This window comes from Numida meleagris, chromosome 6 (assembly GCF_002078875.1).
Source record: "Numida meleagris isolate 19003 breed g44 Domestic line chromosome 6, NumMel1.0, whole genome shotgun sequence".
Taxonomy (NCBI): Eukaryota; Metazoa; Chordata; class Aves; order Galliformes; family Numididae; genus Numida; species Numida meleagris.
In genome coordinates, this window is record NC_034414.1 from 45,556,618 (window position 1) to 45,577,227 (window position 20,610).

Here is a 20,610-nt window from a genome sequence, read left to right on the forward strand (position 1 = left end):
CCGGGCGATGTGAGGCAGCGAGGCGGCGGCCCGCATCCTCCCGCGGCTCACCGCGCCCGCGCTGCCGCTCCGCCGCATCCCGGCGCCGGTTTCTGACAAACGCCGGGTCCCCCGCGGGCAACGGGGTGAGCCGGCCGGCGCCGGACGAGGTGGGGGAGAGGGGCACGAGCACAGCCGGGAGCCATCGCGGTCCGGCAGCGCGCCCAGCCCGGCGCGGCCCTGCCCGCCCGCCGCCCCCGGGCTCCGCACCGTTAGCGATGAGCTTGGCCGAGAGCTGCTTGACAAGCTCGGGGATCCGCTCCCACTGGCACTCCGAGCGGCACCGCTCGATCTCCGTCTCCAGCCGCGAGCCCGCCTTCTTGGTGGCCATGGCCGGACCGATGGGCCCCCGGCGGGGGAAGGGGCCGGGGCGGCGGGAGCGGGAGGGAAGGAGGAGACAGCGGAGGCGGGGAAAGGACGGCGGCGGCACCGGGCGCCTGTGCGCCGGGAGCGGCGGAACTCGAGGGCTGCGGCCCGCGCCGAGCTCCCTGCCAGCGGCGCCCCCTGCCGGCAGCGGCGGGAACACGGCCGGGCCCCGCCTCGTAGCCCCCGCGCGGGGCCGCGTTCTCAGGAGGTGGCCAGGGCCGGCGGGACGCGCTGCGGGCGGACGCGGGCCGGGCGCCATGACAGCCCCGGGAGAGAGGGCCGGACACACGTGGGGGAAAAGGGAAAACCAGCGGTCTCATCCGTCCACCTACTAACGTACACGAACACACACCACTCCGCTGTTTCTTAGGCTGTTCCACGCAGCATAAATCAATTTTTGCCTCGAACAGTCTTCCCCTACTTTGCGATCTCTCATCTCCTCTACCTCGGGGTTCTGGAAGATATTTTGGTCACTTCCACACAGGCACGCCTTGCCCCACACTCTTCCTGTCTCAGGGGCCCCATCCCATGCCTTGGCACCCAGCTACACAGAGGTGGACCTCAGCCCAGCACGCCCACACTGGGTGCTCACCTCTTCGTACCCAAAAAGCAGAGGGTACAGCAGCATGCACATAACAAAAGCCTGGGCCACGTACATGCTGTTCCCCACGTCCTAACAGAAGGAATGCGTTTCAGCATCTCCGTGGAACAAGAACACTAGACTAAAACCAGTTTGAATAAATACCATGCATCTGTGTCAGATGTTACCTCACCTACAGGATACACCAGTTCTATAAACTTACACAGACCTCAGAACAACACTGTCTAAACTGATTTGTATTGAAACACACAGCAAACCACAAAGGTTGCACTGAAGGTTATTCTTTCCAATTGCTATTTACATTTCCCAAAATAAGGATAGAGTCTCCACCTTACAGAAGAACTGGTTACACAGGATGCAGGGCAATCTAAGACACTGGACACAGCAAATGTAAATGATTTAGATGTCTCAACATCCAAGTGCAGACTTGTACAATTTATTGTCTTTATCCACAGAAAGAAGGTAATAAAACCAATATGTATTTGCCTCAGTCTGTGAGGACTGCTGCCTGCTTACTGGCTCAGACATTCAAAGCACAAGCTGGGTGCAGTGCTGCTGTACACATTGCATTCTTCTTGGTCTAATGCATTTTAGACTTCAGAAACATCAAGATCACACACGGAATTCAAAGTTGAGCAAACTTAACATTACTATTGTGAGAACAAGTCAACCACCGTCCGTAACAATACTTACTGTTCCCCAAACCCCGTGAATTACGATCTTCAAACTCTTGGGGAATTGTGCCATCACCAGCCACCTTTACATGCATTTATATAAATATCTCAGCTAAATGCAAACACAACACACCTATGGGCACTGGTAGAGCTGCTATCCACAAAGCAAAATTTCTGTAATATTCCCTAATTAGTGTGTGTGTCACACACATTAGGAACAGCTGTTTGCTCATTTTTTAAAATTATTATTATTATATATATATATTTTTTATCATCAGCTGAAAGACCATAGCTCTCACAACTCCATGCCAGGTAACAAACGCCCTTCTCAGTGTTACAACTAATTTACTTTTAACTCCTAGTGCTATTGAAAATGTAATAATAAAAAATTCAGCTAATATCCGGCCTTTCCCCAAATTGCTGTTACAGTACTTACAGGCTTCAGTTCAAATTCAAGCAGCATGTACTTCAAATTTAAAGAAGTGAAACAGAAACAAACAATAGCAAAACATAACCGTGTTTAAGAAATACAGTGGAGTACAACAGGAGCAGAAAGAAGATTTAGTACTGCAACAAAAGTGAAAGGAGAAGGATGTGATAAAACATTTCTTGTTTTAAGTGAGGTTTCAGAAGATCTGGAAAACATTAAATTGATCACAGAATGGAGTTTTAATGGTCAGATAAAAGGATTAAATGAAAAATGAGGCAGCAAATGAAAGACAGCTGGAAATCCCTGACATTTTGCTACTGGTTGTCTTATGCATAAGAGGAGGAAAACCAATGTTTTAATTTCTCCAAATAGCTAATTTGCTTATGAATATTACTCATATTTATTCATAACAATTTCAACACATTCTGTTTGCACTGATCACATCATTTCAGTAAGAGCTACCAGAAAAGGAATAGTATTAAGATGTTTACATAACAGTTCAGACTTATTATCTAAGAAGTGACTATTTATGAAGTGAGACATCTATGCAAAAGGAAATAGTGTATTTTGAAATGCATTGGAAAAATTAGGAAGTCTGCTTTAACATTAGCAAAACTTCCATATACCTATGACAGTTCTAAGATTCCATTGTAGATGATCCATAACCACATGCAATAATGAATCTGGAATGAACAGTATAAAAGTGATACAGAAAACAAGTCTGATCCTCCAGGTTCTCATCAACTATCATTTATTTTTCCAACCAAAAGAGTGTTAATTTCTGAAAATGGCCTATTAATTAAATTGCCAGTATGGACCGATGCATGCGCACTTTGTTAGAAATAGAAAGACCACAGGTACAGTGAGTTAGCTGGCTAGTTGGAAAAGATGTATTGAGATCTGATTGGAAATAAAGACGGAAAATAAATGAGGTTATGTCAGTCTACCTCTGCCTCATGCTACCCTTCCCACTCAGCCCCAGATCTCCTCCAACACGGGGCAATAGCAGAAATAATGCTTGATTGTGTTCAGTGCAATTACATGAGCAAGGTAGGAAAGAACAGTAATTTTCAATCCAGAAGAACACCTTGATACTCCAGGTAATCTGAAAATAAACCTAATAAAGAAATTTTCTGCACTCCTACTCCATACAGTACGACGAAAAACAAAAGCGATGGGTGTCCTATAATGTACATCACAGAAATGAGATTTTCAGGCAAACAGAATCACAGAGTTACAGGGGTTGGAAAGGACCTCAGGAGATCAGGTCCAACCCCCCTGCTAAAGCAGGTTCCCTACAATAGGTTGCACAGGTAGGCATCCAGACGGGTCTTGAATATCTCCATAGAAGGAGACTCCACAACCTCTCTGGGTAACCTGTTCCCTGTCACCCTTACCATATAGAAGTTCTTCCGCATATTTGTATGGAACTTCCTACATTCTAGTTTTAGGCCACTGCTCCTTGTCCTATTGCTATGCACCACTGAGAAGAACCTGGCCTCATCCATTTGCCTCCCACCTCCCTTTTGATAGTTATAAACATTCATAAGGTCCCCCCTCAGACTTCTTTTCCCCAGGCTGAACAGACCCAGGTTATCCAGTCCTTCCCTATACAGGAGATGCTCCAAGCCCTTGAACATCTTCGCAGCCCTTTGCTGGACTCCTAGGAAATCCCTGTCTTTTTCAGACGAGGGAGCCCAGAACTGGACACAGTATTCTAAATGTGGACTCAACAGGGCAAAGTAGAGGAGGAGGATCAACTCTCTCATTCTGCTGGCCACACTCTTTTTAATGCACCCCAGGGTACCTTTGGCCTTCTTGACCACAAGGGCACACTGTTTGTTCATAGACAACCTGTTGTCCACCAGAACGCCCAGGTCCTTCTCAGCAGAGGTCCCCTCCTGCAGGTCATCCCCTAACCTGCACTGATACTTGCAGTTATTCCTCCCCAGGTGAAAGACTCTACGCTTGTTCTTGTTGAACCTCATCAGATTCCTCCCAGCCCAGCTCTCCAGCCTGTCCAGGTCTTGTTGAATGGCAGCACAGCTTTCCAGTGTGTCAGCCACTACTCCCAGCTTTGTATCATCAGCAAACTTGCTGAGCATGGACACTATCCCTTCATCCTGGTAGTCGATGAAGATGTTGAACAACACCGACCCCTGGAGAATGTAATGTAACAAAAGAGAGTTCCTCTTATCTCCACAAAGCATAAGCGGAATTAAAAATTCAATATTAAAAAGAGAAGCTTGACTACATCCATGACTACATGCAACTTGCCTTCCACCACACCTCATAGCAAGGAACGCAGTCACACAAAGTGAAATATGCTGTAACAAAATATTTCAACATTGCAAGGATTTTTATATGAGTTTATTTCCTTAAAGATAAAATAATTACATCTGTGAATGTACATAATTTTGTAAACCATAAAGCCCTTACTGCTGTTTGAAAGTTAAATTCATACCCAGATTCAGGAAAACCTAGAAATCTAGAACACGTTTTTCTCCCACTCCACAATAACTTTTGATTTTACAGCTCACTGCTTTCAGATTCAAGAGATAACGATAATTTTTTTTCAAATAATGGAGAGTATAATTGATACCTGAAAAGGAAAGCATGCCTTATCAGATATATTTTTCACAATTTTATGAAATCAGTTGATTTTTATTTTTAGCATTTTATGAAAAACAGTGTGAGCAGTCATCAGCACTGATAGGCTGAATCTGAAGCTTAATAAGTAATTGTGCTGCAGAAGATAAGAAGCCAGACTCCAGAACATCTCCTTTCCACAGCCATTCATAGTAAATGGGAATCAGTACTTGCAATGAAAGGGCAACAAACAATTTAATAAGCAATGTATTTTAAAAATCACACTGTTTAGACTAATGTTTCACACTGTATTTTAAACCTGTCATAACATTTGTTATAAAATATCCTCTGCATCACAAACACATATTTACACATATGAAGAAGCATAAGAAACATGGCATTAAAAAAAAACGTACTTCACTGTTGATGGACTTAATAGATGTATTCTTATCTGAAGTTTAATTACTTGTTACACAAATGTATATTTAGAGTTACACCGTTACATTGCCAGTAAAGTTGCTATTCCAAACCCTTAGTAAATAATATGAAGCAAAATGGGAACAATGTTAGATTTTTCCCACATTTATTGTGCCAATACAAAACTTTCCAGCCTTCTTCAAAGGTCTAAGGATTTAAAAGGCATGCTTTAGCTACTTCCAAGTTCAGGGAAGGCCAAGGTAAGGCCTAAACACAGGCTTAAACATAAAGATGTTTTCCTATTCTTTTGACTCATTCATGCAAAAAGTGGCCAGAATAAAAGCGCATTGAAATAAATAAATAGATGTGATTTTAGAAAAGTGCTAACCTCGTTAAACTTCAGTTATATCACTGCTTTTCAGTTAATTTTGTTCTATCCAGCACAGAATATACACCTTGTACTATTTTAAGCTATTTATTAAAATAAAATTTAAAAAGTAAGACATATTACATTTTAAGAAGCTAGGAGATGGTATTTCAGTAAATATGAAGCTCTTTGTGAATCTGAATAAAATCTCTTCAGCTAGGAAAGCAACAGAAGCAGCTCTTTTATATTATTGTACAGTTGCTTGATTTCATTACATTACTGGCTCAAATAATACTTAGGTTTTGTTCCAAGATCAATTTCCATCTCTGCGGGAATGACTGTCTTCATATAATTGGTGTTTCAAATGGCACTTCTGCACCCACTTTAAGGGAAGAAGAACGTGTGCTTTTGGCATTAGCATTACTGATATAGCAAGCATAGTGCAGCAGTTGGCTTACAGCTTTTCTTCAGTTCCTAAATTCAACCCTTTTAAATATATGCTATTGTTACACAGAAGAGAAGCTTTGAATTTCTGGTAATTTTGTTTTGCAATGTGTCCTAGCAACTCACTACTAATAAAAATATGTATATTATTAATACGCATCAATATTTTGCACACTGCTATTTAAATACCTCTGGAAAAACAATGATAGTTAAATTTTAAGGATCTAGTGTCATACTGCATTCAAACTTGGTCCTTGCCACTGTATTAGCAGTTAATCAACTTGCAAACTGCAGTGTTAGACCCCTAGAGGGAGTAAAAAACTACATATAATTTCTGTTTCTAAAGCAGTAGCTTACAGTTTAAAACGTCCATGGAGAATGCTCTGTGTTGTGAGTATTACAACAAATGTGCAAGGAAAACTAAACAAATCAGAGTAATCCACCGAGATTAGCAGCTGCTGAGGATGAAACAATGAAAAATGCTAGCAACCTCACCTGTTCATTGTTACAGGAAGGAAAAGTATGGTGTGTTCTCAGCAAATATTGTTTTTCTGTGTTTTAAAATAATAAAATCAGAGCAAATTGTTTTGGCTTTTTTTTTTCCAATGTTAATAATTGCAGAGAAGTCTTAAACTCTTGTACATAGTAGTACTAAAACACAGGATTGCCACCTTCAGTCTCATCACATCTCTCTGATTAGATCGGGGAATGCCAGTGACACCCCATGAGAAGGCTGGAGTCATGCGAAAGGAAGACAGAACAGCAGTAAGACATAGCCTGACATGACCCTAGGGAAAAAACCTGGAAAATTACATCTGCACTTACTTACATCATGATTTTCCAAAAGCAAGGTTCTTTTCAGAGAGAGGAGGAGACTTCCTAGAATCAGCTGGGCAAATTCCATGAGACCTGTACTTCAGATGGGTAGGAACAGTAGGAGCTGGCAACATGTGGACCCAGTAAGTGCTGGCTGCCATTTCTGCATTACAGTTAGGAGACCTGGCCAATCAGTCTACCTCTAACTATAACAACTGGCAGAACCACCAAAATACTGGTATTAGGTTTTGGAAATAAAACTTCATGTAAGTGATACAGCATTTATAAATAGATTAATAGAGAGAATAAACTCAAATTTGGAGTCCTGTGACAAAGAAATGTATGTAAAAAATTAGATCTGATTTTAAAGCTATCAGGAGATTTAACTATTCGGTTAAATATCAAAGAGATGGTGGATTCTTCAACTTCATGTCTCCAAAACAAGACTGTATGCTTTTTAAGTAATGTGCATTGGTGAAATACAAGTTGTTTGCTCAACAGAAGACAGTTTACATTGAACAACCTTTTTTACACGGGGTATCAGAAAGGAGATCACAGGCAGTTCCCTGAAATCATTGCTGCATTGTGCACTGGTGGCCTACAGAATGTCTGCCATCACCAGAAAGGCTACAGAGAGCAAAGAAGTGGACATCATTCTGCTGCTCTGCAAACCACGGCACATCTACAGCTTGGGTGCTGCATGCATTTCTGGTCTCAGTACTTTGACTGTTTGGCATAACCTATGTTCTTGCTATATTCAGTTGGCTTCACACACTGCAGTGTGAGATTCTCCAGATATCACCATTTTCCCTCTTCATGTACTGCCTTATGTAGGAGCTCCTTTCTACAAGAAGTTCCACTGACTCTTGTCAGGGAAGATAAGGACGGATGCATAGCTTATTTAATATACACTAATAGATGATAACACGATCAAAGAAGACACTGAAAGGTCTAACATTTGCCTGAAGCCAGAGAATGGGTAATTTTCAGTCTGCTTTATTGCCCTGGACATCATTCTACCTATCAGCACACACACAGGAACAGAATATATTAGACAGATTGATAAAAGCAAGCATAGAGCATTACTGTGACTACAGTTCGTTAGTGAAAGATATGAACTACGCATTCTGTGGGCTTTAACTTTCTATCTTCAGATCACAAAGATGATTAATGAATGAAGTTTCTAGGGAACAACTGCCTGTTTTCAACCTTTCAGCACTCCAGTTGAGTCAAAGTACAGGTTCTTAAAAAAAACCTGAGGTTTCAGGTTTCCTACCATCAGTAGGACCAAGCAAATACCTACTGCTTCCAACCCAACTCCAAGTTGTAAAAGTCAAATCAGCCAGCCAGACCTGACTCCAGCATACATTTATATTCAAGTATGAATATATTCAAGTATGAAGCGTTATTTGAGTCTATCCTTTTATGTTGTCACTCATTCTAAAGTAAACTACTTTTTTGTACTTTTAAAATTGTTCTTTTTGGACTTCTAAAATTATTCATTCCATTTAGTAAGTGTAACAGTAGTTTGGAGAAAAATATTCATTGACCAGTGCATTTCAAGCTAGAAAGAACTAGAGAAATTGAATTAAAAGTGTTAACATACACAGGAAGTTCATGAAAAGAATAGAACAGGGTAGTAATAATTAGTGTTTTTCACTCCCCTTGAAAACCCCAAAACTGCATAACATACTTAACCCAAATGTACCCTGGAAAAGCGTGTTTCAGTTTTTTTTGCTTGCATTTAAATATACTGATAGCACAACACCATAGACATACTCACACATTTTTTGTCAAAAAGAGTAAGCTCCTGACAGAACTAGAGATGGGATCAGTCTGAGCTATTACCAAACGCTATCAGTCTATTCTAGAAAGTTGTTCAGATACTTCTCCCTCCTGCCACAGAAGTTGTACGTAATGTAACTAACATGAGACATCTTGGGTTACTACCTACAAAGTTGGATTCATCCAAGTACTATGTGCCTGAAATTTATATGCTCAGTTTAATTTTTAACTCTTTCACAAGAAATTACCAGCATGACTTTAAGAGTCAGTGGAAGAACACGCAAGCAAGATCACCAGCTATACCAGAAGAATACCCATAGTGCTGCTTTACACTGTGCACAGTTCAGCAAAGAATCTCCCCTAAAGGAAACTAAGGTTGAATTGTTCATAATGACATGTTTTTCTTTAGATTGCCTTGCACTAACTTTGAAGCCACCACAGTGGTTAACCACACAATTTAAGGCAACAAAAAAAATTGTTTTCTTATGTCTGAACTCAGTGATCTGGAAAAGAAAATGGGGTGGCTGAATATCAAAACCTATATTAAGAGGTATCATTCCAACACAAAGAACCTGAACTACTAAAAGCTGCTCTTCATTCCTAGGTGGTTATTAAGACTGGCACATCAAGAAAAGGACCTCTTATGGGAGAAGCTCCATCAATAGATTTTCATAAGCCAATGATTCTGACAGGCGGGACAACAGGCTGAGCTTACCATCTTCTGGATCAGCACAATTAGGCTTTAACAGCCCTAGAGATGAGAGCATTTAACCAGCACCTGGATCTGCAAATCTCTGATGAGTTTTGAGGAGTCTTCCAGAAAACAGCTTGTATTTCTTCCATTACTGCATTCACAGAATGATCACCTCTTCTAGTTTATTCCACATTCAAAAAAAATCTCCTGAATATATACCCAATACCAGGTAAAATTATTAAAATTATTCAGCTTCTTTTTCAGTAAAATTCTGCTGCAAAGTTTTCCTCTTCGTTGATATGACTAAGAATTTTAGAGATAAGCATTCTTCACTATAATCTGTTGAAAAATGGCATTAAATGATTTAAGGAAATCAAGACCGAACATGGATGTATTGCTGCCTTAGAAGTTTGAACATGGCACCGTTCCTCTCCAAGAAAAACGCTGGCAGGTACTTTTTTCCTCGAAGAATTTAAGTTTGGCAATATCTTGGGTACATTCTTCAGAAACAATTCTTTGAAATCAGAATATCCTGTAAATTATGAGCTCAATATGCCTTTCTTCCATTTCTTTGCCTCCTCTCTCTCCCTGCCCACAGTGAAACAAGAAATAGCACGTCCTATTTCACTTAGTGCAAATTAATCCAGCCTGCTTTCCATAACTAGCTGTCAGAACTCCTCACTAATGTATTCCTGCATTTATAGCTTCAAAGGTAAAGGTAGAGCTTATGGAGGATCTATTCAACTGGGACTCTGATAGAAGACACGTTTTTTTTCCTGACAGGAAATAAAAAACAGTATTGCAGATTTTTTTCTCTACAGGTGAAAGAGGTAAGTACAGTAAGGACTGGATGATCTCGGAGGTCTTTTCCGACCTTGGTGATTCTATGATATTTGGAAGCAACAAAATTTGCTGCACTAGTACATCGATGATAAGACTGCCAAGGCTGAAAGCCAATGCCAAACTTTTATTCATGTTTGCAATACAGATGTAAGTTAAGATTAAAGGCTTGTTCCATCTCACTTCTGTGTTCACTTGAAACAGATCTCAAGTTTTCCTTCCAGTCTGACAGTCTTTAAATCAAACCAAGTGGCCTGATGTAGCAATATATATTACACAGAACAGTATTAACACTTGACCTTTAAAGCAGCAGGGATATAGCACCTTGAGTTCTGATTTACATGATCACTGTACAATGAACTTACCACTAGACAGCGGAATCCTGTTCCCTCAAGTATGCATAGCTTCAAGAGAGTAACTATTATGTATAGCTGAGCTATGTATTTTAAGAATGAGAAATCACTAAGGAGACATCTAAGAAAAGCTTTGAGGTACTCACTACTTCTGTGAATTAATTTAATTTCTCTTCCTCACTATATATTTTAAAGGAAAATAGGATAAAGACTTAATTATGAGTACATTCCTTCAGATCACACAATGGTAACCTGACTCCCTTGTCACTTGTAAACGTAACTTGGAGCAAACCTTCAGCAATATCTCTTCTTTGCATCAGTCTGCAAACTGTTTTTTCCTCCTTTCTTCTCACTTAGCCATAATTTCAAAAACTAGTTTATACTTGAAAGATACTTTAGCATACCTGAAAGTGTCAAACACAAGATCACACCCGTAACTGATATAAAATGTACTAAGGTAGCTATTACGGTCAGCAAATATTAGTAATGCATATATATGTAAAACTAAACTAGATAAGAACAGTGATTACCTTTCTCAGTAGGCTTCTTTTGGTTGTTCACAAGGTCTTATCCTAAAACCTTAGATTTTCCTCTTCCTTATGAAAATAAGCCTTCTGTCACAATCATACCAAGAGAATTACGCATTTTAAAAGAACAACAAAAAAAAGAAAATCAAACAAACATAAATGAGATCCCAATTTTAAGATTTGATGAGGTTTGATTTCTTGACAAGAGTAAAGTTATGTTTGTATTGAGAAAAATGCAGCAAGCTTGCAATCAGGTTGTAGTTTCATTTGACAGGTTTTTGAACAGCTCCTTAGCAATTAAAGAGGTCTGCTTTTCTTGGCTTTATTGCTGGCATTTCAAAAGAAGTTAGCATACCTCTGCATGGTTTTTTATTTTTTTTTAAATACAGCCAGATGGGTTGCCAACATGTGTGAATAGTAGGGACTCCTTTCTACATTTGAATAGAATATTAGCTTTCAAAAATCATAGTAATATATAAGTTTTGCAGTGTTTCATTGCTACTTTGAAATCAATTAATCCCTTTTATTCTCAGTGTTAGCCAAAATGTCTCAGTTAACAAAACACAGGCTGGCTGATCGGTGATAATACCTGAACCAAGAAAAGACCAGAGATGGGGGCCAGAAGGATCAGAAACAGCCCTGGGAGTGACAGGAGGCTGTCAGATCAGTCTGTACCATCTTATCTCACTTACCATTGATTTCCAAGAAGCTTGAAATTTCCCTTTCCACCAAAAAGAAAATGAAGGCCATAAAAAAAAAAAAGTGTTTTATTCAAATTTACATTATTCCATATGTCTTACATTTCTCTGCTCTTGTTGCATCCAGGCACAACAAACAAGACTGCTCCCACTGGTCTATGTAATTAAGAGCATCACTACTTTCTGTCCCAGTACACAGTACTGGAGTCATTGGAGTCATCCTGATTCCTAGATCTTCCTTCCTATGTAGGTGCTCTGAACTCCTAGTATATATTGAAAAAGCGATACATAAAAATGACAGACAGCAGGCAAGAGCTAGCCAACAGCTTTTTTTTTTTTTTTTTTTAAACAGACTCCAGTGTCCTGTGGGTAAAGGAGCTAACTCAGAAGCATTTTTGACTGGTAAACAAAGATCAAGACATTTACAGCAGAAGCATGCTACTTCCTGAAGGAAGGGAATGCAATGTTCTGCAATGTAAAAGTCAGTGCAGTGAAAGACTGCTGTATATGGGGGAAAAAGAATGAAAACAGCAAAATTTGTTGTAAAAATACCTGGAATTATACCTGATGAATAACAAAAACATTTCACCCGAAGCCTCTCATTATTGATTTCCCTTAACCTTCTTCCTCTTCTGCAGCAGTCCCCTTGTCTGCTCCTCTGAATCTGTATGAGTCAAGAATTCACACAGTAAGTAAACTGAAGGTTCTTTTAAAAAAGGCTTATTACTTCCAACTGAGGCCTAGATTTGTGCAATACAACATGAATCTACACACATGCACATAATACATGCGCATATTGAAAAAGTAAGAGACTTCTACAACACTTCATCAGAACTAATAAAATATATAAGATAATCATGTGACTTTTAACTTTTTTTTTAACCAAGACAGCCTTCTGCTCCTGGATGAGCACTAAGGAACATGGCTGTGCAGGTACTGTTATTTTGTTTCAAGTAGCAGCCATGGAAAAGGGCAGAGAAAATATATACATCGGCAATGCCAACTCACAAGTTTCAAATCATTCTGATGCAATACTGTATTTTTATGTTACCCCTCAAAACTGTTAATAAAGTATTTTAGTCAAGATATTTTCTGTAGCAGCAAACAATGCAAATGCCAAATGCACAGATCATTCTACAAAGAAACAAACATTTCACCTGCTTTTCCTTATATAGAAGGGTAGAAACTTCACTAAGTCAGAAGAACAGTAAAAGTATTACCTTCTTTGTATTCCTCTAAAACCTTCAACATTATTAATACCTGTATTTCAAGAAATATTACAAAGAAATAGCTTTACAAACACAGTATCTAGTCCATTTAAGATTAATATAAACATCTTTACTGATAAGAAATACAATCTTCCAAAGAAATCTGCCTACAACATTGCTGACTGTGTCACATATGACAAAAGTAAGGAAAGATCATTTCTAGACATTAAGGTTGTTTGACTCATAGCAGCACTAATGAAATTTGAGTATAAACATAATTTACAGTCTAACACCTCTTTAAGATGGCAATAAAAAGTATTTTAAGTAATAATCAAGATTAGCTTGTATAGTTCAGATTTGAAGTGGTATGAGTGTGAAAAATTTGGTCCATGTTTATCATATACCTTGAGTGCCAGGCTGGGCAACAGATTAAGCTGAGACAGAAGAAATTTCTGCCACAAGTAAATAGCCTCCTGCATCTGAACAAAAAGTGAACCCACTCTTGAGCTGCCTACATTGAAAATCCAGTTTAATCAGAGTACACAGAAGTTGTTTACGATAGATGCCTACCTATAAATCCAAGCAGCTTAGTGTCCAACACAAGACGTCTGTTACCTGGATGCAGTAGAAAGTCAGAGATGATAATATTTCAGCTATCCCAGGTAACTGGTTCAAAGCAAATGCAAGTCAACAGCTAAGTGTACTTACCCAGACCAAAAAAAAACATCCTGTTTTCAATTTTTTATTAAATAACTACTGTTAGAGCACAAAGAGGAAATAGAAATATAATTGAGTAAAGTTACCTTTGATGCAAGAGATCAATTCTAATCATTTTAGATTCACAACAACCTCAAAACCTGTGTGGAAAAAAAACCCCAACAACTGACAATACAGCTATCATCTGCAGCATACAGTTTCTTGTATGAATCTTCTTTCAGCAGTTTGTCAGGCATCAGCTTAAATTTCCCAAAAGAGAAACAAATGTATGATGCTTCTAACTTTAAAAAGTTATTTCACAAGGGTCACAATATTCCAGACCTATTTGATATCCAAAGTTTTTTTGTTATCCTTGAAAGAAATCAAATCCAAAATAGCTTTTTTGTTGTTCTCACTATGAAGACAATAAATTCCAAGAACTCCTTAAGGTGTAAAATTTAAGAACAACCTTCTCTCCCTCCCTCAATTTACTTGTATTGTCTACATAAAAAGTATTAATTGTGGATTGTTGTTTTTGTATTTACAGCAAGTTTATTGGGGAGAGGGAAAGTATTCTTTTACAAATGAGCCATTTTCACTATTGAGATCACTTCCAAAGAGAGCATTCAGAAAGCAAACCTGAATATATTACATTGACAATTATTTTTCAATATTTTAACATCAGCCACTTAAAATCGGTTGTGTTAATAGCACATACACTGATCTTTAAATATACTACCTCTACATAAACAGTGCAAATCTCAATATTCACATCAACCTGAAATTAATGCTGCAATTACTGTTGACATTCACATCAAGAAAGTAGTAAACTATTTCACATGAGCAGTTCCAAAACCTCAGAATGCCATTATTAATATTAAAGAAACACAGAACAAACGTGTTGGGCTTCAAAGCCATATTTTGATACACGCAATCCCTGTAAACATGGATGTATTGTATTTGTCAATACTGATATCTGATGTAATTCTATAAATAAAACCACTGATATAAACAATTCCTATATCTTTTTTTTTTTTTTTGCATAGGGTTTGGATTAAGTTTACTTTAAGGTAGAACAAGCTGTTAACAAAATCCTCATGTCAATTATTCTTCCATCACAGAAATTTACGCATTTAATTGACTTTACACAAGGACTCTCTCTGACTTTAGCAGAAACTTACACATCTAAGCATTTGCAAAACTGGAGTTGTCTCTAGGCATGGACAATATGAGCAGTAAAAGAGCTCTCCATAAATTTATAAAATATGCTGATTTAAAAGTTTATGCTGATGTTTCTGTAAGTCACATTTATGATTCCAAACAGTTATGTACATACTATACTATCACAGTAGGAAATACTTCACTGTAGAACACCACAGTGAACAAGTTGTGAAGCACAGTGTTCAATATAATTTCCCTTTAGTATTCCCAGTGCATAAGTTGTTAACATCTACACTACACACAAGGTGCCCAGGTCTAGTATTTGTTATATACAATGTAAAAGCAAGATAGAAAGAGTTTTGCAGTTTTAAGTAAGGAATGAAAACAGCGGATAATATACAGGGATTCACTCCTGCAAAGTACAGAATTCTCCTTCACAGTGACCACAGCCACCATATAATGTGGGTTTCAGGTCACTCAACTCAATAAAATAGTGCTCAGCACCTTGTAGGAAGAGAAATCTGAGTGCACTTTATTATAAAACATCTCATTTTGATGTTATAAAGTGCAAAGAAGAAAACATATATTCTAATATTTTACAGTCACTATTATACTGATGTATTTGCACAATGCAAAATTCAAATAACTTGATATATATTTGTATGGACCCTATAATAACAAATGCTGAAACTGGAGTTTTTGTATCTTTAAAAAAATCTCAGTATTTTAAAGTTCTTGTGTAAATATAAAAAGAAAATATAAATTATATTTAATTTTTGAAATAGATATTTTAACGCATGACCATTTTTCAAACATTCAATATGAAATTTCACTTTCTGTTATATCATCACGTTTTAGAATCTGTATAACATTTTAAAAGCTATTAACGTCAAAAAGTAGAAATAAAAATTACTGCACAGTACTAGACACGTCACCTTATCAGACATCTTTCACTCTAAATGTTTTCTAAAAAAGTAAATAAATAAAAAAAATCTAAGACATATTCTCAATTTTTTAAAACAAGATATATGGAGCAACTTTTTAAAGCAACCTAAGAGTTGCATAACACTACATTTTCTTCTTAAAATTTCAATAAATGGGATAGAATGTAACCACAAATTTAAGTGGTCTTTGAGTACTTTACTGCTTTGGTGAATTATACCAATCATTACTTATGTATAGGAAGAATTAAACACTATGACATTCTTCACATAGCTGGACATAAGCAGAAGATTCAGGAGTTCTATGTTTTACAGAGCTTTCCTTTCTTTTAACAGCGGAGAAGAATCTGGGAGGAAGATTTTGACACTAAGAAACAGCTTTCCTCCAAGCTGAACCAAGGGCAGAATAGCTCCTTACCATGAGGAGCCTGACTGCAAACTAGTAATTTATCCTTAAGAGAATATAATGTTGGTTGTATTATAGTATTATACCATATCCAGTGATACCAAACTTAATGCTAAAAAGAAATGTTTTGAAATATGAAGCTAAAAAGGTATGACTGAAATACATTATTAAAGCGACGGACATATTTCTGTAGCCTGTAAGCCACAGGGAGGAAGGGTGGGAGAAGACAAAGGTACTGCCCAGTTTATAACCACACAAATCTTCAAGACAAAGTATTCTCTGCTTTTCAGTCAGAGAACTGGAAGATGGTTTCTGGGTTATTGCTGTCTGTAGGGTTTGTTGGCTGCAGTGTCTTTGTAGGTGTAGTTTTACCATGAGAATGAGAGGAAGAAGAATGTGAACTTTCACTGGAGCTGCTACGTGTCTCCGTGCTTGTGCTTGTTTTTTTCATTTTCCTTCTCTTTGCAAGAGGTGCCTTGTCAACGTTCTGGAGACAAAATCCTTCCCTTTTGTACTTGTTAAAGGCCTGTTTAAAAATAAAAGGTAATTCTAAGCTTTTTAGGAGGCTTAAGACATTTTATGGCTAATAGGTTATAATGAATGCTCAACAGTAAGTTATACGAATCTGTCAAGAAATTACAGTTTATCTTAATTATTTCTTCAGTAGTATCAGTAATTTTAATAGCCTTTACATATATCTAAGAGTCAATTTGTCATTATCTGTATTTGAGTAATACATAACATTATTAACTAGCATTTTTCCTCCCCCATTCTTTTAAGTTTAGAAAGTTTTATTGAGACAAACTACCTCAAGACTACATTTTCAGGAACTACACTAAGTTAAATAAAACCTTTTTCCTTCAGCTCAAATTATTTTGCATTATTGAGACCTCTCAAAGTAACTTTTCTTTTTCTCTGCTTAAGTGTGTACAAGCGCTTCAGCACAAAACTGCTCAATTTCAGTTCATTTTCTGTAGAAGGAATAATGAGAATCAATACTATGTTTGTACAACACAGTTGAAATTCAAACTGATTTAGTAAACATATATTGGTAGATGAGCAAGTCTACTAAAAAAGCATCCAAGATACTTAAAATACAAAATACATATGTACAAAAAATATAACCTTGATTTTGTAACCATGAGAAGGATAAAAATTCCAGTGACTGAAGTAGAAAGTTTCTTCCCCTTTCTATAAAAACTAGTTCTTTCAATATATTTCTCTAAGAAAGAGAATATTTTTATAGATATTTCATGAACAGCTGTCTCTCAACCTCAAAAACCTCATTAACATAAATGTCTTCAAGAATTTTATTTTATTATTCTTGTCTCATCATTCATATTTTCACTGTATTTACTTGTGGATGTTAGGTGCAGAGGGAAAAAAAAGCAGTAGTAAGCAATCACTGAATTACAAGGACAAACGCGTATTTTTATTTAAAGAGAGAACAAAAATCTAGATTAGCAAATTACAAAATTTATTACATAAGATTTTTTTAGAACTTACATGAAAAGTGGCTTTGACATATGTATGCACTGCAGCACCTGAAGAACCCAAATTATCAGGAGTCATTAGAGGGTTGGATGACAGCTGGCTGCCATCCTGAAGCCATTCATTGTATCTCAGACTGGACATCTTAATTCTCTTGTTTGGATCCACTGTTAGAAGTCCTAATAGAAATATATTACATTCTCTTCATTTGTGAATGATTTGTCCTCTTTTAAGAGATAGTGCATTGCTTTGATAACTAAGTCATGACAATATTTATCCTAGATAGGCCTAAACTACAAGAGGATTTAGTCACTTAAAACCTGTCTAGAATGAAATCCAAGAAAGCAATCCCCAGACTCTCAGCACAATCCACTGAAGTCTGAATCTGGATATGCCTACATTTTTGGCACAAAGACGCCTTCTAAGCCTGCTTCTATGCAGATTCAGAACTACTTCTTAGAATGCCTTAATTAGATGACTAAAATGTTCAAAGGGAACACAAAGCATAGCAAATGCAAACAAAGCAGCTCAGAAATACAGCAGTCTTGACACACTCATTCGAAGACACAGTTCAAGGAAAAGATGGTAATACATTTATTTTCTGAAAAAGCTCTACTTTTAAAACATGTATCTCAACAAACCTGGTGTTTTCACAAAACCAAAATATAACTTTTTTTTCTGCTTTTAAACATTCCATATTTCCTACCCCAGGAAATGGAAACACTAACCTTTTATCAACATCTTACTTAAATTAGAAAGCTCTCTGACAGGCATATGTACAGTTCTGAATCCCATTTTGATAGGTCCAACTGTGATCAAAACTTGTAGCCCAAGCTGTGGATACTACTCTGGCAGGTTAGACACAGCATTCAGGTACTAGGTAGCTTTATAAATGTTACCTTTGGAAATAGAAACACAAAGTATTTGTGAATACCTACCTTGAATTAGCTCTTTGGCCTCTTCAGAAACGTTTTTCCAAGCTTCTCCTTCAAAGGAAAATTCTCCCTTTTTTATTTTTTTCATAATTTCCAATGCACTAGTACACGTTAAACTTCTGTCTTGAGACTGAAATGGTACCTGTCCTGATAACATCGTATACTGTCACGAGAACAAAATAATATTAACAAACATTTATTGAAAACCGTACATAGACAGTTACTGCTATTTATACAGCATCACCAGCACTATATAAAAGAACTTTGACTAGCACATTTTCAAAGCTATAGAGAATGTTAAACACACAAGACTTTCAATGGCGCCCTCGTTAGAAAAAGTATTTGTAAGCTACAGAAAACCACAGTCAAAACATGATGGTATTTAGATCAAGCATACTTCTCTTGAAAATAATTTTCTGTATATTGGAATAGAGGCCGATTTCCTTCTCTGAACTTAAACTCTCAAAAGATTACGTGGATGCCTGTAAAATCTCCTAACAAGAATGTTTCTTTTTAAGAACCAGACTGCATTGAGTATTTTTTCAACTCCCAGAAATACTGAATTAAATTTACTGCTTAAGAAAGAAAAGTCTTCACTCCTATTAAATATCTGTCTTTGGAATCTATTATTTGAGCAGCAGTATCTTCTCACTTGAATGCACCAACTATCCAATAAGTCTGAAACAATGTTAAATCCTTTGCATTTTAGTAAAAAAGTAAACACATATAATAAAGTTAAAATTTAAAAACCCTTTAAATTCACTTACCAGAATGACTCCCAAACTCCAGAGATCACAGGATTCATCATAACCATTGTGATTAAAGAGCTCTGGGGCAGCATAATGCAGAGTAAAACATGGAGTCTTAAGAGGCTGATTGTCAGGTGGTTTTAAACGAGCAAAGCCAAAATCAATTATTTTTATTTCTGAATTATCACTTTCATCTGTAAACAATAAATTCTGAAAAGCAAACAATATTGGTATTAGCATTAGTTAGAAAATCATTCAGAACACCTTACTAGGTATTCTTCTACATTTATTACTACAGGAAAAAATCTCATTATGTAAAGGGGGCATTGGGAAACAATGGAAAAAATTGAGAAGTACAAATAATGGTACTCAGATGCAAGAAAATGCAAGGTGTAAATTGGCTGGCCATCTGGGAGTATTAATGAAAATGTATTCAGCAAAGACCAGTGAGAAAAATAATTAGGCAAATATAAACAAGAAAAAAATGTAAAGGCAACAACATTGCCTTTTCCACAGAGAAAAGTAGGGGTTTTTTTGTTGTTGTTTTGTTTTTGTTTTTAAGCATCCACTTTCTTCTGGCACATAATGAAAGATCACTTTGTGGTGTCTGGAACTATTGTTGCATGCCTTGTCTTGCAACTGAATAGACTTTGGTCCTCATGTGGTAACGCGTTGAAGGCATATTGCCATGACAGCACAATAAAACAAAATAATAATTTGAAAGTAAAAGACAGAGGACTAGAAAGTGCACCTGTAGTTGCCTGGCATGGACCCCAAAGCAACAGAGATATACTTTCAGTGAGACTTCTGATGAATGATGTTTAGGCATGGAAGGTCACAGAACAGAACATCAAACCAAAGTAGTAAAACTTGATTTCAACTGTTCCCAAGAATTACAGCTTTACATACGGAATATAGCATCTCAGACTTGAAGAAAGACAAGTTGTTGTCAGCTCAGGAGAAGATTTAAGATAATCTATACTTTTCTCTGTGTGTATTTCTCAAGGGATATACAAGAGCAAAGCTTACAAAAAATAGCTGAGGCAGAGATTAATTATTACTGACTTCTACTTCCCCTTGAACTTTTGAGGGAGCAGAGGAGAGCAAAAATCTGCTGTTATCTTCACTGTTTGATCTCTTCAATGCTAGGAAAACCTACAGGCCTATGTAATTTTCTAATATAAAAGGTGAATGACTGAACAGAAAAAAATTATTTTCAAACTCATTAAGAAGAGAAAAACAAACAATTACTAGACCACAAGCAGAACCTCAGAACATTCATATGGATAAAGATGACACACGCTACATGCAACATGGCAATTTCAATTTTAACAATACTGGTTTAAAAATATCTCTCTCGAGCTGAAAATGAAATTGGTTATG

The 20,610-nt window shown here is 37.4% G+C and overlaps 2 protein-coding genes across 5 annotated transcripts in view; both read right to left on the reverse strand.

Annotated features, from left to right (window-relative positions):
• Positions 1–522, reverse strand: part of TTC7B (tetratricopeptide repeat domain 7B) — a 127,968-nt gene extending 127,446 nt beyond the window's left edge. The window contains exon 1 of one of the 2 annotated variants that reach the window (XR_002440305.1): positions 250–522. Coding sequence is in view for 1 of the 2 variants with exons in the window: in XM_021402002.1 (XP_021257677.1) it covers positions 250–370 (121 nt within the window). In the remaining variant the exon portion in view is untranslated. The remainder of the gene's footprint in view (positions 1–249) is intronic. The other variant, XM_021402002.1, reaches the window with a different exon arrangement.
• The window catches only part of RPS6KA5 (ribosomal protein S6 kinase A5), a 77,455-nt gene continuing 61,310 nt past the window's right edge, over positions 4,466–20,610 (reverse strand). For all 3 annotated transcript variants that reach the window (XM_021403949.1, XM_021403951.1, XM_021403950.1), the window contains 4 exons: positions 19,246–19,437; positions 18,482–18,641; positions 17,559–17,722; positions 4,466–16,578 (listed from right to left, as the gene is read on the reverse strand). In XM_021403949.1, the coding sequence (XP_021259624.1) occupies positions 16,339–16,578; positions 17,559–17,722; positions 18,482–18,641; positions 19,246–19,437 (756 nt within the window). In that variant the 3' untranslated portion in view covers positions 4,466–16,338. The remainder of the gene's footprint in view (positions 16,579–17,558; positions 17,723–18,481; positions 18,642–19,245; positions 19,438–20,610) is intronic.